Genomic DNA, 16,424 nt, shown 5'->3' on the forward strand with positions numbered 1-16,424 from the left:
AAACCAAGACCTAACACTACTATATACAATACCACTCCTCACTTGTATTCTCTAAATGTGCTTTGTAAATGTCATCTGGCAACTTAGGCTCCATAATATCCAACTAATATGAGTTGTAAATCACTGAATGAAATAACCAATCATGATAGTAAACTATACCTCTCTGGCTAAAGCCAAGAAGTTGGCATTAAGATGAGCATTGGCCATAATCTCTACCAAATCATCTTGGTCTTCTACATCTTCTCCATCCAGATCAAGAAACACTTGCTGCCGACCTAACTGGAATGCCAGCTGCTTCATCAACAAACTATAAACAAAGATACTGTCACCACAAAGAGTGCTACTTCATGTAGTCACTTACACATCATGTTTGGCTGAAAGAAAGATCTCTCTAATGAGATCAAGATCATTCAGTTGTAAGGCTAGTTGTAGTGCCTTAGAGTAATGGTTGAACTTGCGGTAAATTTTTAAACTGGTGGTCAACAATATGGAGTCCTCTGGCTCAGGAACATATTTAACACAACTACAATGAATTATATAACTCTCGCTTCTTTATACGGTCCACCATTTCATACCTAGATAAGTACAGACAGACTCTACCATGATTATCTTCAGTTACATAGTCAAGAAGGAGCTCTACATGTTCTATCTCCATTAAGAGATCACATGCTTCAGCCTCTGCATTGTGGTCTAAACAGTACTTGACTAATTCCTGGACAAGATCCATTAATTGTGTTAGCTTGGCACTGCCTCCTTCGGCTGTAGCAAATTCTACCGGTAACTGTGCACATAGATGTCTGCAGCAACACAGCCACACCCTTTTTTTAAATGCATCAAATAGGTGGAGCTGACATACCTTACATATGGGTGACCAAAAGATCCCACTCGTTCCTTAGATCCAAACAGTTGATAGCTCAAACACTGTCTCTCAGTGTCCTCCTCGACTGTCATTGAGAGCATAGACAACACATCTGCCATGAGCCGAGCACCCAAGGAACCAGTGGTAAGTGCCTTGTATGAGTCCTTCAAGTTCTCAAAATGAGGGATCATAATCTTCAGTGGTTTGGGTACTGATGTCATTGAACTAGTAGCTGACCTCATTTCAGACCGCAAGCAGTACATACTGATAACACGGTCAATATCCGGAGTATCAGTGGACTAACAGGATAAGACATGGCTTATAACAAGTAAAGAAAATGATGTGGTAGATTTACCATGGCTGCTTGAAGGAGGTCTGGTAAACGTTCTTGTAAATACTCTTCTTCAATCTCCTACATGGATGCAATTCTGTTAATAATTCAAATTCGCTATTAAAGTACCTCAGAGGCAAACCGACTGCTAAGTAGCAATTCCTTTACTTCATCAGAACTAGCTAATGAAAGTGCTGTTTTCCTCTAATCAGTTAATCAGGAGAGTAGGTAACTAGGTATTCACACAACAGCATACCTGGCCATCATCACAAACAGCTTCATAGTAGATGTCGGCATGATAGAACCTCAAACATTTGAGCACATTAACACTATTATACTGTGAGCCCCAGTGTAGGGGACTAGGCTGGGCCTATATACATTTCTATCACAACACACAACAGCATGTCATACACTCTCACCTCCCCCATCGGATACACTGTAGCTCCATGCTGTAGCAGCCATTCACAGGCTTTCTCATGGTCAAGATATACAGCTAAATACAGCAATGTCAGGTTGCCTAAATCTGCTGGTGCCTGGTTGAAACTAAATAACTACTTTTACCACAAACATATAAAATTCTGACTTGTGGTAGCCTGTTCCATTTACTAGACAGCCCAGCCCATGGGGCTTTATTTAAATCATTTACATTATCAACTCCAATAGTTCGCAACTGGTGACGAACAATGTCAATTTGGTCACTAGTTAACAAGTCCTACCAAATATGTAGTTACTAGAGTATCAAATATGTGCCAGAATTATTGTCTCTCACTTTATGTAACTGTTCCAGCCGCTCAGGTTTATGTGAAGACGAGAACAGCGCTTCCACAAACTCGGACACTCTTTCCATGCTCACGTGGCTTCACATCAGCATTATCCTTTATTAATGCCCTCTATACACGTTCATGTTCTAAGTAGTGCGCGTGTGAGATGGCGGAAGGGAGCGATGCGATTTCCGGGGAGAAGTTAGAGTTGATACAACGAATAATAGAACTACAGAACACCCTTCATGGTACGTGACTTGTTTGTTGTACATGTTTACTTTAAACCAATTCTTTATAAAGATTTATCACAAAGAGTGAACAGTGTCCGTGAAGAAAACAGCAAACTGAAGTCAGAAAATGAGGTATACTAAAATAATATCATAGTGAAATGGATCTATTACAATTAATAGGTATTGAACAAGTATATTGAAAATTTGATGACTGCCTCAGATGTTTTTGCTGCCACCACAAACATCATACCAAAGACATGATCTGGAGGTTGTGACAGTGGTCACTACTGCTGCTGCTTCTGAGTTCCATCTCCAGAAAACCCAAGTTTGCTGAAGTCTTCAACCTTCATGAGACCTCTACAAATACATGTAATTGAAAACTGTAAATACTGCAAATCCTTATTCTGTATAACACCAAATTTCTACTGTAAGAAATGTGTTCAAACAGTACCTTAGCATAGATCACAAATGCACTTGGAATATAGGAGGGGAGTTTGATTTTTAAATTCTAATTCCCAGGATTGGATGTAAGTGCTGATAGGTGCATTAAACCCAAAAGTGAAGGGTAAAAAAAAAAAGGTTGTAGCACATAATTTGGCACAAAAACACAACTTGTAGATCAACTTGGACTCAAATCTTTCAACATTTTTGACAATAGTTTCTAGCACTCGTAGTTTCATGCAATACTTAAAATCATGTGATGTATAACAATACCATTAACAATGACGTGACTTATAAGCTTTCAGAATCAGCAACCAAAGTGGGATAGAGTATGAAAGTTTGATACAGCAAATTTTTATTAAATATTTATGGTAGTTACAAATATATGAAGAAAATCTGCTGCAAAAATTCTGGCCCATTGCAAGGTCATGGTTTGGCTTGGCATGGAAAAATACTATCAATATTTCTTCTGGCAGGAATTTTACCCACTTTACATCCATATAAATGATGCATCATAACCTTTCCCAAACATTGGACATAGTAATTTACATGGCAAGAATACAGTGTATGCTTTGCCACTGTACCTGTCCATACGACACTGCAGGTATTGTCGAGATTCTTCTCGACATTCGTGATTATCTCGTTTCTTTTGTTTCAGGCACTGCATGTACTCTACCATGTATCGTTTGCATTCACCTGTAGAGGAACAAACTACAACCATAGATACTATAGCCTCTATGGAACAGAAATTTCTCCTTACCCTCGTGATCTAGAGGAAAACTGCCTTTATCTGGCGGTTTAGGACGCAGCGTCTTTCTTCCGGCATTCATACTTTATTTCTGGAGCGCGTTACATAGAATAACTGCACTTTATTTGGAAAGTTCGAAGTGCAGAGGCCGGTCATCAGAAATGGTGGTAAGGCTAGTATTCTACTTCTTAGTGGTAACTACAATGCGTACATCTATCCACTGATTACGTATATTTGCACCTTCTAATACCACTCCAGCGTATTGGGCTGCAGTTCAAGGCTACAATGGAAAACATCTACTCGCTGTCACCAGTTGGAGAAGATTTTCGATGGTATCTGAAGGTATGCTACATACTAAGTGGCTGATAAAGACAATGTATGGACAGATACGGTGTGCTAATTGTGGAGAACAACCAGACAAATGGATATATGCAACATTAGCAGTAAGACAAAAACAGTACATGTAGAACAATAAAATAATCTTCTACATACAACCCCTCTGTAGGAGAGTAGTCCACTAAAAGGAGGGAGAGGATCGGCCAGTTTAGTTGCAAAGTGTAAGATGTGTGGCAGAGAGAACTCCCTAGATATCATGGCAGATTCTATAGCAGCCTATGACATTAATGGAGCCTTCAAGACTATTGTAGTATTTGATTGTAGAGGATTAGAACCAGTTGACTTCTCACCACGTGTAAGTTGATATTCATTGTAGACCCTTAGTATGTTGTGATCTAGGTTGGGTTCCAAGCAATTGGTGAAGCTACCTTTGATGATGTGAGCCTTACTGACTTGGTAAGTTAGTGTGTCCATGTTGTACATTACTAGTCACCTGTCCTATAGGAGTGGACTGACTATGATGAGAAAGTTAATCAGCCGGTCAGCATTTTAGATGTTGAACATAAGTTTATAAAACTATAAAAAGTATTGAATTAATAAACATTGTTAATTGTTACTTTGTCAGTAAGTCATGTCTTGGCTGGGCATTGACATCAAGCAATCTTTCCAGGTCCCACAAAAGATGATGTTTACACTCCTAAAAGCAAACACAGTGACTGCACAATGCAATAACTACAGTCACTTATTTTCACACAAAATGTATAATAACTTCCAAGCACATTGCCAATTCAGCATTTAACATTACCTCTTCAACTCTCTTGTACTGGTCACGGACAAACAAAAACAAAAATGTTAATCCTAAGATGCCCAGGGTTTGGAATATATCATAAAGGGTGATCCCGTTCAGATAGCACGACTCATCTGTATCTTCATCTAGGGAGGTCACTGATTACTAAACATGGTGATACATAATTAGAGTGTTTTACGTGTGCAAAATTTTCCTGTTGACAAAAGAGAATTTGGCAAGTCATCTCCAATTGAAAACAGTAGCCCCAGAATTAATAGAACCTGGAATATAAGTACATTCAACTGTGAACAAAATATTGTGTTGTTCGCACCTTAGCAATATTAGATGGTACATTTGAATGCTGGAAACACACCAGCACTCCCAGTACACACACAGTAGCTCGTTGAATAAGCATTGCAATAAGCCAGAGATACACCAGCCATATGGGTGGCCTGTATTAAGTAAAATTTTGTAACATGTTACAATTCCACAAAGCAGCTTACCCATTTGTTTTACTTATAAATATAATTTCTACAGCAACTAGTAGTGCAAGTGTTATCAATGCCTGTCCTATAAAAATGGTTGCTGGTCTCCACAAAAGATGACGCAGGGAATTGTTACGTTGTGCTGTCTGAGGATTAATATACTCTGCCAGAGAAGACTTCAGTACACAAAACTAAACTACATAACTAACCAGGTGATCGGTAATGCCATTCGTGATTCAGTGCAAGAGAGTAAACCATTAGCTGTAACACAAAATAATGCAGTCTCCATACAGAATAAATGGCTTAGCTTACTATAACTAGTTGAATAATATTAACAAGTACAAAACCAATTTGATTGGTGCCGTCCGTGTGTTGATATTTACTTCCCATGGTGATTCCAATAAAGATAATCAGTGACAGTGACCTGTAAAAGTAATCAGCTGTATACATCAACCTACAACCTGTATTTTCTTTTTCTGGTTGTTACTGATTGTGTGCTACAAAGTTATATGGTGAAAAACACTGTTGTATTGTTAGTACAAACCATAACACCAACAGTGCATAACATTTGCAGGACCCACCCTTGATTACGCCTGAAGTGGTAAAGGAGGCTCAAGGAGCCTAATTATTGCTTATTATATTTCATGAACACGTAACACTGGTATTTCCTTTAAATCTGAACAAATACAGCAAGTTTGTAGTTTTTTAAGTTTCTACAAAAGAAAATAAACAATCCGCTGTCCATGGACGATCCCATCAATCCTCTATATGCGGTTTCGTGTGCACTGCTACTATGCTTTTTTTTCTTTTTGCTGCGTAGCTATTGTAACTCTCTACACGCGCGCATTTTCAGCGATGGAAGACAACTCTTCTCCCGTGCGAGAACCGGATGTGGAACAAGATATTGATGCTTTACTTCAAGATCCGTTGAAGAGAGTACTGATAATTCAACGATTGCAGACCTCGCAATCTTCACACCTCACCCCTAGTGGGATGGCTGGAGGTAGTGACTCCTTACCCCCGGTGGGATGTGTTCAAACCCTTGTGGAACATTTCTGGCACCTAATGGCGCCTTTGGGTGGCCACCCACGAGGTACCCCTTTCCAACTGTTCCTTTTCCCGCGTGGCCTTCTCAGCCACAAGTAGACATGGCTGATAAGAACAGGATGCCACAACCCCAAACAGCCACTACCAGTACTAGCACCACCATGACCAGACAGATTACTGCTCATGCTACAGGTGCTACTGAGGGAGCAGGTGAAGAAGACTCAGAAGTTGAGTTTGACAAGATCTCACTCCTAGGAGATGAAGAGGCACTGGGGAGTTCCAGTACTTTGACCCAGGAAGATGAAGGGTAATGGCAGCCCCCTGCAGCTATGCTCAGTTTCCTGGAGGAACATTATAACCAGGATCTTCCCCCTAAAGAATGCCAGGCCATTCTGGATGACTTTCCCAAGCCAGACTGTGATGTTTTTCAGGCACCCAGGCTTGACAGTGAAGTTAGGGACCAGCTACAGAAAAAAAGCTTGGACTCTAAATTTGGTTCCAAGAAGACCCTCTTCAAGCTGCAAGAACAATTGTTAGAAGTAACTGGGCCTCTTACCTGTCTCTGGCATGACCTTTTTCGGCCAGATTCCAGGCCCTCTAATGACCAGATCATTCACTTGCTGCAGAGGACATTAGTGCTAGTGGGTGGTAAATCCCAAGCCATCAACGTTGAGAGAAGATGAATTGCCTGGGCCAGGATTAACCCCAAGCTGAAGGTCTTGGTGGACAAGAAATATGATACAGGAAGGATAACCTGTTTGGGCTGGGATTCTTAGAGAAAGCATCCAAGAAAATGGATGCTGATAAGGCAATGGCAAAAGTGTCACTGGACAGCTCCAACTCACACAAACGCCCATTCGAACAGGACCCAGCAGACTTGCATTGTTTTTTGTCCAAAGGCATGCAATGTTTTTTTTGGCTCAGTACGGCAGCAAGGGGAAGCAATGCCAATGCAAGCTGTACAACTCCCAACAGAATAGCTACTCTCAAAAAAGCTTCCCAGCAAGGACCTCCAATCCAAACAAGAAACCCCGACCATACACACACAAGCGGCAGTGACTCCTACAGAACTTGTCATTTAAGACCTCTCCCAAGATTCGAACAGTGACCATAGTACCCTCAAACAGCACCCCACCAGTATTGGCAGGGAGAGTAGCACACTGCCTAGACAATTGGACTGTACTGACAGCAGACCCGTGGATCCTGCAAGTGGTAAGGGGATACCACATAGAGTGGGTGAGATCACTCTTCCAAGTATCCCCAGTCATAACATCGGTGAGGTCACCAGAGGAGTTCAAATTAATACAGGCAGAGGTCCAGAGTTTGATCTTGAAGCAAGCAGTGGTTACTGTACCCCACTGCGAAGACCAGTTCATCAGTCAACTTTTCCTGGTGGAAAAAAAAAAGATGGGTCATTTCGACCAGCGATCAATTTGAAACCTCTGAATCACTTCATTGCCACTTTCCATGTCAAGATAGAGGGGTCAAACATGGTCAAAGACATACTACAACCTGGGGACTGGATGTGCTCAATCAATCTCAAAGATGCCTACCTTTCAGTGTCAATAATGCCAGCAGACCGCAGATTCCTCCGCTTCATACTGTATGGGATGGCAAGATATATGAGTTTACCTGTCTTCCCTTTGGGCTATGCAGTACACCACGAACCTTTACCAAGCTTCTCCGCCCGGTAATGGCACACTTGTGTTCCGAGGGTTCAGAACCATCATATACCTGGACGATATCCTGGTAGTGCACTAGTCCAGGGAGCACCTCCTGTACCAAGTGGAAGAGATGTCTCTGCTCCTGGAGTCCCTTGGTTTTACAGTGAACCACCAGAAGTCACACCTAACCCCAACTCAAGAGGTCCAATTTCTAGGCTTTGTGATGGATTCCAAGCTGATGAAGCGGTTTCTTCCCCAGGAGAGGGTTCAGAGCATCAGACAGACATGTCAATTGCTACTATCTCAACCGCACACCACAGTGCAACAGCTGTCCCAGTTGTTGGGCACGCTCCCCCGAGCTCATGAAGGTAGCCTGTCAGCTGTGGAACTGGTGCCCACAGAGGGGAATCACCCTGTCTGCTTCTCATCTTCCCGGAGTATTCAACTTGGAGGCAGATCAGGAGTCAAGAGAGGTTCAAACATCTGGATGCTCGACAAGGGAGTATTCCAGAGAATTCTCAGCACGTTGGGTCCATGCCAAGTGGATCTATTTGCGACTCGCCTGAACCACCAGCTTCCCAACTATGTCAGTTGGAGGCCCAATCCTGGAGCAATGGAAATGGACGCACTCCAGATACACTGGAAGGACATGGGAGGCTATGCCTTCCCCCCATTTGCCTTGATAGGCAGGTGCCTACAGAAGATACAGGCAGAGCAGAGTACAGTTGCGCTAATCGCTCCAATTAGACCAAACCAACCTTGGTATCCAATGTTATTACAACTGATAGTGGAGTTTCCCCTGCTCCTTCCACAGTCCCACAATCTACTGACGGATTCCAAGGGCCACCTGCACCCCCTGATAACCCAGAACAGGCTGAGACTAGCCGCATGGCGAGTATCAGGCAACAACTCTCTTCAGACGGAATTCCTGAAGAGACTTCAGAGTTGCTGCTTTCAGGCTGGGGTAAACATACCAACTCGGCATACCAGTCTGGCTGGAGACGTTGGTCCAGCTGGTGTAAGGGAAGGAAGATTGATCCCATTCATTGTGGAGTTCAACCCTTCCTAGTTTTCCTACCAGCTCTGTTTCAGGAAGGTTTGCAGTATAGCTCCATCAACTCCATCCGCTCAGCAGTGTCCTCAACACACCAGCCCATAGATGGTACTCTCATTGGCCAACACACCTTAGTGAGACGTCTGTTCAAAGGGGTATATAACAGCAGACCCCCACAAACTCGCTATACCTGTACGTGGGACGTAAGCCTGGTTGTGGACTACATCTCTCAACTAGGGGAAAACAAAGACCTGGCATTGAAGGACTTGTCCAGTAAGCTGTTAGTCCTAATGGCCCTGACTAGTGCAAGTCATGTGTCAGAACTACAGGCATTGGACCTTCGCTTTCGTTTTTATAAACCTAACAGGGTATTGATTAAGTTAGCCACCCTAACTAAGAAACAGCAGCCGGGTGCTCTCCTAAAGGAGTTTTTCTTCACTTCGTTCTCTGAAGATACTAATCTGTGTGTTGTTCAGTGTCTGAAACACTACAAGACTAGGACGGAGCCATTCAGGGTGACATCGCCAGACCAAGCCTCACCACTTTTCCTGTCTCATATTCAACCCCACAAGCCGGTGATGGCACAACGCCTAGCACACTGGACAAAGGACCTATTGAAGGAAGACGCCAATATTTTTAAGGTCCACTCAGTGAGAGGAACATCTACCTCAACAGCCATGGACAGAGGAGTATCCCTTAGTGACATTCTATCTACGGCTGACTGGAGCCGGGATACTACCTTTAAGAGGTTTTATTACCGTCCATCAACGGACGACACATTTGTCACTAATGTGCTTAGGAAGTCTACCCCCTGAACAGAACAGTTGCTATTGAGTATTGATTCGTATGTTTCATTGTATGTAATTGTGCACTTGGCATGTCTGTAGTGTCATGATATTATTGATCACGTAATCAAACATGATTAAATTTACTTGGTTGTTCAGTTATTATTCTGCAGGTGATATGCCTGCACATTGTTAAACACCTGCTATGATAACTATCCATAGCTAATATCACTCTGCAGGTCAGCAGGTGGTAATTTACCCGGACCCACTTGTGACTGGTAGCCATGATGGTATAAGGGTAAGTTGGGCTTGGAAGTCTGCCAGTGTTACATGCAGCGAATCGCATGAAATATAATTGACAATTTGGCGAGGGCCCAAAGGGCCTGAAGGTAAATTGTAATTATATGAGTGAGATGAGCAAATGTAACACTGCCCAAAGCCCATCCACTCTGGAATGTGTTACATTTCTTTCTTCGCTGCAGGTTTCTTACCCTTAACAAGTGGACCCTTCAGGGTAGTAAAAAATACAAAGCAGAGTAGTGGCACGTGCGAAACCGCATATAGAGGATGGATTGGGATCGTCCATGGACAGCAGATTGTTTCTTTATTTTCTTTTGTAGAAACTTAAAAGAGCTATAAACTTGCTGCATTTGTGCAGATTTAAAGGAAATACCAGTGTTACATTTGCTCATCTCACTCATATAATTACAATTTACCTTCAGGCCCTTGCCAAATTGTCAATTAATAATTACAATATAAACTATACAAATTATACAACAAAGAATTAACTAATTAGTAATCATACAAAACAGTAGACTAAAGTAAATTTTTAAAATCATTCAATGATGGTGCGTTAATTATATTTCCAGCATGTAACACTGGTATTTTCTGTTACTACACATATCACAGCAGTTAGTAGCTCCAAATACAATGAACTAATCAGCGATTAGAAGATGGTGAAGAGAGATACATTGACCAACAAAGATACTATGGCTGGTGGTGTCTGGCCACCATTTACCCCGTGTTTCCTTTCCCTACACCTTTTTGGGGACTGACAACTTCATCCATGACTGCCATCATGAACATCCTTCAACCTGTTGTTGGTTCCACAAGTGTGTTGGGCCTACCTGGCTCCTCAAGTGTGTCCAGTTTGATCCTACAGTTGAATGGAAACATGTGGGAAGCTGGTGAGGTTATCTAGAGAAGTATTTAGTGTAGACCTTGCCCCAGGTCGAACATGATAACATTGTGGAAGACTTTCCGAAGCCTAACTGCACCAAATTGGATGAAAAGATTTAAGAGACTAATCCAACAGACGGAAAAAATAAGGTCCAGGAACAAATACTTGACTTAGCAGGCCCTCTCACTTGTCTGTGGTTAGAACTACTTTTTTGAGGATCCAAGGTTACATCTGAGCAGGTGATCCTACTCATCCAGAGGGTCCTGATCCTCCTGGGAAGAACATCCCACTCAATCACCCAGGAGTGACAGAGAATGGCTTGGGTCCATGTCAACCCAACAGGCACACCACCAGGGGATACAAATAATAGTAAAGAGAAGGAGATTACCCGTTTCCGGGATTTTTAGAGAAAGCCACCAAGCAGATAGAAAATAAGAGAAGGCTCTGGCGAAGGTTGCAGGAAGCAGGCATTGTGTGCCCAAATGCCGCCAACCAGAATATGACCCTAATGATCTCCACCGTTTTTTAAAGAAGGGCACCCCTGCAAAGTTTGATGGCAGGAATCAGAAGTGTCTGGTCGCTAGCTCACAAATTTTTCCAGCTGAGTGTTGAGACGTGTTGCAAAAAGGTCCACGTTACATGCTTTCCCCTATTCTGCCTGATTGGTCAAGAAAGTGAGAGAGAACAAAGGTACTGTTAGCACCTGTGTGGAGATCCCAGCCATGGTATCAGCACTGCATCAGGAATAGACAGATCGCAGAAGGAATTTCAGAAGAAGCTTCCCAGCTGTTGGTCACCAGATGGAGTATGATGCCTACCAGAGTGCTGGAAGCAATGGGATGGTTGGTGCACTGAATGGAAGGTGGATCCCTTTTCGTGCTCTGTGAAATACTTCATAAAGTTCCTGACAGGCTTGTTTAAGGAAGGGCTGACATACAGAACAATAAACACCATTAGATCAACAACTCATGATCACACTGAAGGAGGCCCAATAGGGAAGTACCCATTGGTCTCAAGACTCTTTAGAGGAATCCACAATCTGTGTCCACCTCAACCAAGATACATGGGATTAGATATGGTTTTGGAATATCTCAAGTCTATGGGTCAGAATAATTCATTAGTCCTGAAGCAGTTAAGCCAGAAGCTACATAGCCCTATTAATGGCATTGGATGAGGCCAGCAGAGTGTCAGAGCTCCAAGCTCTAGACTTAAGATATTGTCTCTACCGACCTAGTCTTCCAACTGCTGACTTTAGGTAAAGAGGGTTGTGGGAGTCCCACCTAAGGAGATTATGTTTGGAGCTTTCCCAGAGGATAATCGCCTGCGTGTTGTGAAGTGTCTGAGACAACATGAAGAGGCCACAGCACAATACAGGAAGAGAGAGCCCAACAATCCTCAACCATTATTTCTGTCTTACATTAAGCCATACGGACTTGTAACTTCGCAACGTATTGTACACTGGCTGAAGCAAAATCTTAGGGGGAGAGCAGGAGTCGACACTTTGGTCTTCAAAGCCCACGAGAGGAGCCTCCAGTACAGCAGCTTCAGAAAAGGGAGTGCTCATCAAAAATATTTTTCATACAGCAGACTGGAGTACTAGTTCTACCTTTAGAAGGTTCTACTATTGTCCTACACATGAGAACAGCTACACTCAGACCTTACTCCAGCCACGACATAAGAGTTGAGGCTCCATCCTTTCATAACTAATTACATCCCTTATAACTAGTAACTTGTAACCAGTCCAAAACGTAACTAAAATACAATATTAATAGTACGTAGTAACTAGTAATCATGCTTCATTTTTTGTACCATATGTACCCGTGTAGACACATTTTGTGTACTGTTCATCATGATTCAGTTTGAGTAACAGAAAGAACTATAGTGAAAATTGAGCTGAAACGGCCACAGAATAAGAAGTGCACATATGAATGGTTCTTGTTTCTTCCCTTGCTAAGGTATATATGAATATAATAGGCATGAAAATGTGTTACAAAAGTTAACAAACAAGCCTATGAAAGTAACTAATAACTTCTAGTTACTAATAAAAAGTAACTGTAACTAAATTACATGGGATAATAGTAATGAGTAGCTAGTTATTTTTCACTCTGCTAACTACAAGCCAGATGTACTCTCCCATATGGGATGACAGCATAATAAACTAGACATAAAGTAGGGTTACAGAGATAAAAAGTAGTGAAACAAGATTTATGAATGATGGTAGCAAATCCCTACTTTATTTAGCAGTGGGATTTTTCCCATTTATCATGAACCACAATATAGTGGGTTCATAATAAAGTTTTTGTTTGTTTGTTGCAAAAATCCTAATAGAACACACACCTAAAATCCACCTTGAAAAGCATCCTTCAGCTGAAAACAACACTCTGGTGGTTCTTTGCAATGAGTATAGGTCTAGTAAGCATCAAGTGAAGAGGAAACATCAAGTGTATTTCAGATGAAACTGCAATTTGCTGTTTTGTTTATATTCACAGATAGGAAAGTTTACAAGGAGAATCCTGGGATTTATGGATCATTGTGCATGTCTATGACCTATTTTTAAACCATTTTCGAATCAAACCAGGTTGTCAAAACGCTAGTGAGTAAGCTTCTTGGTAAGAACAGATTTTATTAGCACGTACCAGCAAACCTAACCCTGAGCACGATCCTGTATGGCTTCGTGAGGGTAATCTACGTGATCATTGTATGTGGGTGGGTTACCCAAGATCAAAATATTCTAATAGAGCAGTCACATAAATAATGCAGTCAAGCCAATATATTTAATAACAACAACTGAATTTAACGCAGTATTTGTATCATGGGCCCAAGTGATTTTTCTGATAAGTAAACTCAAGCTCAAGGGTTTGGGTGTACATATCAGGCAAATCACGAGGGCACGTGTCACGTGATACAACCAATATGTACCATGCCAATGGGTGATTAATCACCCAAACCAATATGAGACTGACCACTGAATTTATTATACAGACCAACTTGTAAAATTCGATTATGGGTCAGCAGCAACTAACGTGATTAACATGAACGAGCAAGTCCTAAGGGTATCACGGAAAAGTTCAATTTTACGGAAAAGTTCAATTAAGCAATTTTATAAGTATTTAAATGCCACTGCATTGTCAGACTGTTTACAAGATTTAATAAAATAGGAGTAAGCTTCGCTGTAGAGTGGGTATCTCATGTTACGGTGAAAAGTGGGCATGGTCTGTATTCGAAAATGCAGCGAACCACTTTAATTATGCTATGGCACTAGTTCTCACCTTAAAACATTTCTCAACTCAATACGATGACAAATTGCTTCCGTCTGAGTGCTGTAGGATGCAAAATGGGACACATGCTTTCATCACGCGACCAATAATAAATTCTCACAATAGATTTCAGCTCAAGTTTTTTATAAAAAGAAATCAGCGGTACTGCTCCCACATCGTACATTTGAAATGTACTAACTTAAATTTACTGGGGTCTATAAGATATGTACCCTGAAATTTGCCTTTGAAGTAAGGTGGCTTCATGGTACATAGCTATTAAAGGTATTAATAATGTAAATTCTAGCTCATATTAGAAACTCTGTAAGCTAATTGATCAGTTTTATGTGTGATTGTAGTTATGTATCTGCAGAATGCAAAATTGCTCAATCTACAATAATCTACAAATCCATTACTGGATTAATAAGAAGTACACAAACTAGATGAATAAAAAATTGAAAGTTTTAAAATTGGAATAGGGATCGCTGAAAAAAAGCCATGAAACAAGAAGAGATCGCTGGGGTGGTAATGTAAACCCCAAATTATTTTGACTCAACTTGAAATGATGGAGTGTGCAACTTAAATGACAGAGAGTCAAAATAAGGATTTGTGGATTACATTACCATCCCAGCGATCCCTTATTGTTTCACGGCTTTTTTCATTTCAGCAATCTCTATTCCCCTTTTTAAAATTTTCAATTCTTTATTCATCTAGCATATATATGTTTCACTACTTTTTATCGCTGAAACCCGGCCTACTTCTTTATTTTTAATGCACTAATCCAATAAGGATCAGTGTCATTCAGTGGTTAAAACTACATGTGACCAGCTGAGTACGCACCACGCTCATGCGTTTACAACTTCTCTGTTATCTAAGGTATTAAAAAAGGAGTACCTTGTCTCAGTTGAATAGTCTAGGAGTTGTGGCACTAGACAGTTATAGCAGCAAGAACTTGTACAGCAACAATACCACAAATAAATTACAGGCGCTTAATTGATCAATCATAACTCATGAGTACGAAGACAGGACTTGGCTTGTTCACTATCAGTATGTGAATCCATATCCCAAAGGGCAATCTAATATAGAAGTTCTCCGTTTGACATCACACTAAATATTATTACAGGTTATCTTCATGAGTACGTGAGACAAGAGTGAGTTACAAGCCGAAGAATGCAAGTGAAAATAAGAAAGGTGTGGTGAATTTGTTATGTTATTCGTTGCTTTGTAATATTGCTTCGCAGCTGGAAGAAACAGGGCCATTAAACTCCAGCTGCTTGCTGGCTTGTACCACTGCCCAGTCCCTTTATTCCCACTCTTCAATTGGCTATTAATATAAGTAACTCACTCAGCATAGCAATTCTCCCCAAGTCTATCTTTAATTGTGCGCAATCACAAAAAAGTTTCATTTTCTCTCATGGGTGCCATTGATTTTTGCCTCAAAAACATGGTGTCTAGTAACTGTTACTAACTTAAAATGACGTAAACGGATAACCTCTATAGAACTTACAATGGTTAATTTTGTTTTCACTGCATCACAAACAAGCGCCTGTAACACACATGTACCTTACTGTATGTAGTACACGACAAAGACATTCATATACATGAACTAATGAATTTGGTGTATAGATTTTATTGATGTGAACCTTGTTTCACTACATAAATTATACTGAAGTGCTAAAACATGTGTACTTTATGTAACAACTCTAAACAGGCTGTAGGACCAGGTGTCCTACAGACCTTCAGCACTTGTGCTGTAAAGCCTAAACAAATAAATAAAATTTCATGCAACACCTGTTTTTTTGTTTTTTTTTACCCAGCTAGTGTATTTTAATGTTTTTACAGCAATGTGAACATCAAGGTGAATATAGTAGAGTTTTGATCAGCCAGTAATATATCACTATATACACTGGAGTTAATGGTAGAAAACAAACAAAACACATTCTAATATAACAAACAGCAAGGTAGTCACTTCTCTTACTTGAGAATTTGAAGGACAAAGAATACTATCCATGGTAACACACATGTTGCTGTACAGGTGACGATTGTCCGACCCAAAACCCTTAGTCTGCAAAAACGAAGAGTATAAAATACCAACACAATCTTCGCGGTACGTAGGTGAAAAACTTACGTGCTGTAACACAATAATAACACCACCAGCAACACCAGTGCTACAAACGTGCGCGCCAACTCCACTGATAAGGTGAGCAACGATCCTTCATCGTCTTTAATGTTATCATCTACAGTTTTATATAATCGCATAATCGCTGTTATATTTCTTGCAATGTTATCGCAAACTCACTGGAACACTTGCAGCAAAACGACAAATTATGAAAGACGTCCTGAGCGTCGTTAGCGAGAGAAAAACTCGTACAATTCATCGCCGGTACACGCCTACACGCGACTGGTTTTTTCCTCTAATTAAAACGCATCAAACTTTAGTTTCTGAAAACGATTTTTTCTAA

At 41.0% G+C, this 16,424-nt stretch overlaps 5 protein-coding genes across 7 annotated transcripts in view; 2 read left to right on the forward strand and 3 right to left on the reverse strand.

The window, feature by feature from the left end:
• LOC136260672 (26S proteasome non-ATPase regulatory subunit 2-like) overlaps positions 1-2,095 on the reverse strand; it is a 4,552-nt gene extending 2,457 nt beyond the window's left edge. The window contains exons 1-11 of the mRNA XM_066054497.1: positions 1,960-2,095; positions 1,774-1,902; positions 1,610-1,723; positions 1,447-1,560; positions 1,320-1,394; positions 1,215-1,271; positions 857-1,158; positions 576-797; positions 362-523; positions 160-307; positions 43-103 (exon numbers count right to left, since the gene is read on the reverse strand). Of these exons, the coding sequence (XP_065910569.1) occupies positions 43-103; positions 160-307; positions 362-523; positions 576-797; positions 857-1,158; positions 1,215-1,271; positions 1,320-1,394; positions 1,447-1,560; positions 1,610-1,723; positions 1,774-1,902; positions 1,960-2,037 (1,462 nt within the window). The 5' untranslated portion in view covers positions 2,038-2,095. The remainder of the gene's footprint in view (positions 1-42; positions 104-159; positions 308-361; positions 524-575; positions 798-856; positions 1,159-1,214; positions 1,272-1,319; positions 1,395-1,446; positions 1,561-1,609; positions 1,724-1,773; positions 1,903-1,959) is intronic.
• On the forward strand, positions 2,056-2,693 carry LOC136260684 (short coiled-coil protein B-like). The gene is made up of 3 exons (XM_066054512.1): positions 2,056-2,199; positions 2,252-2,313; positions 2,362-2,693. The coding sequence occupies exons 1-3, from the start codon at positions 2,118-2,120 to the stop codon at positions 2,440-2,442; spliced, it is 225 nt and encodes a 74-aa protein (XP_065910584.1). The 5' UTR covers positions 2,056-2,117; the 3' UTR covers positions 2,443-2,693.
• On the reverse strand, positions 2,310-3,515 carry LOC136260683 (cytochrome c oxidase assembly protein COX19-like). 2 transcript variants are annotated; one of them, XM_066054511.1, is made up of 3 exons: positions 3,383-3,515; positions 3,207-3,318; positions 2,310-2,538 (listed from the first exon to the last, which is right to left on the reverse strand). In XM_066054511.1, the coding sequence occupies exons 1-3, from the start codon at positions 3,450-3,452 to the stop codon at positions 2,466-2,468; spliced, it is 255 nt and encodes an 84-aa protein (XP_065910583.1). In that variant the 5' UTR covers positions 3,453-3,515; the 3' UTR covers positions 2,310-2,465. The 2 variants fall into 2 exon arrangements, with proteins under 2 accessions (XP_065910583.1, XP_065910582.1); XM_066054510.1 differs by having other exon boundaries at positions 3,207-3,333; positions 3,383-3,508.
• Positions 3,390-4,334, forward strand: LOC136260682 (CXXC motif containing zinc binding protein-like). 2 transcript variants are annotated; one of them, XM_066054509.1, is made up of 6 exons: positions 3,390-3,537; positions 3,629-3,712; positions 3,757-3,813; positions 3,876-4,061; positions 4,106-4,162; positions 4,211-4,334. In XM_066054509.1, exons 1-6 carry the CDS (start codon positions 3,532-3,534, stop codon positions 4,286-4,288), a joined length of 468 nt encoding a protein of 155 aa, XP_065910581.1. In that variant the 5' UTR covers positions 3,390-3,531; the 3' UTR covers positions 4,289-4,334. The 2 variants fall into 2 exon arrangements, with proteins under 2 accessions (XP_065910581.1, XP_065910580.1); XM_066054508.1 differs by having other exon boundaries at positions 3,482-3,564.
• Positions 4,252-16,395, reverse strand: LOC136260679 (uncharacterized). The gene is made up of 10 exons (XM_066054504.1): positions 16,262-16,395; positions 16,091-16,199; positions 15,941-16,027; positions 5,291-5,402; positions 5,188-5,239; positions 4,997-5,141; positions 4,825-4,945; positions 4,693-4,774; positions 4,512-4,639; positions 4,252-4,403 (listed from the first exon to the last, which is right to left on the reverse strand). Exons 1-10 carry the CDS (start codon positions 16,338-16,340, stop codon positions 4,320-4,322), a joined length of 999 nt encoding a protein of 332 aa, XP_065910576.1. The 5' UTR covers positions 16,341-16,395; the 3' UTR covers positions 4,252-4,319.
• Between the last annotated feature and the right edge of the window lie 29 nt (positions 16,396-16,424).

Source organism: Dysidea avara, chromosome 7 (assembly GCF_963678975.1).
Source record: "Dysidea avara chromosome 7, odDysAvar1.4, whole genome shotgun sequence".
NCBI lineage: Eukaryota > Metazoa > Porifera > Demospongiae > Dictyoceratida > Dysideidae > Dysidea > Dysidea avara.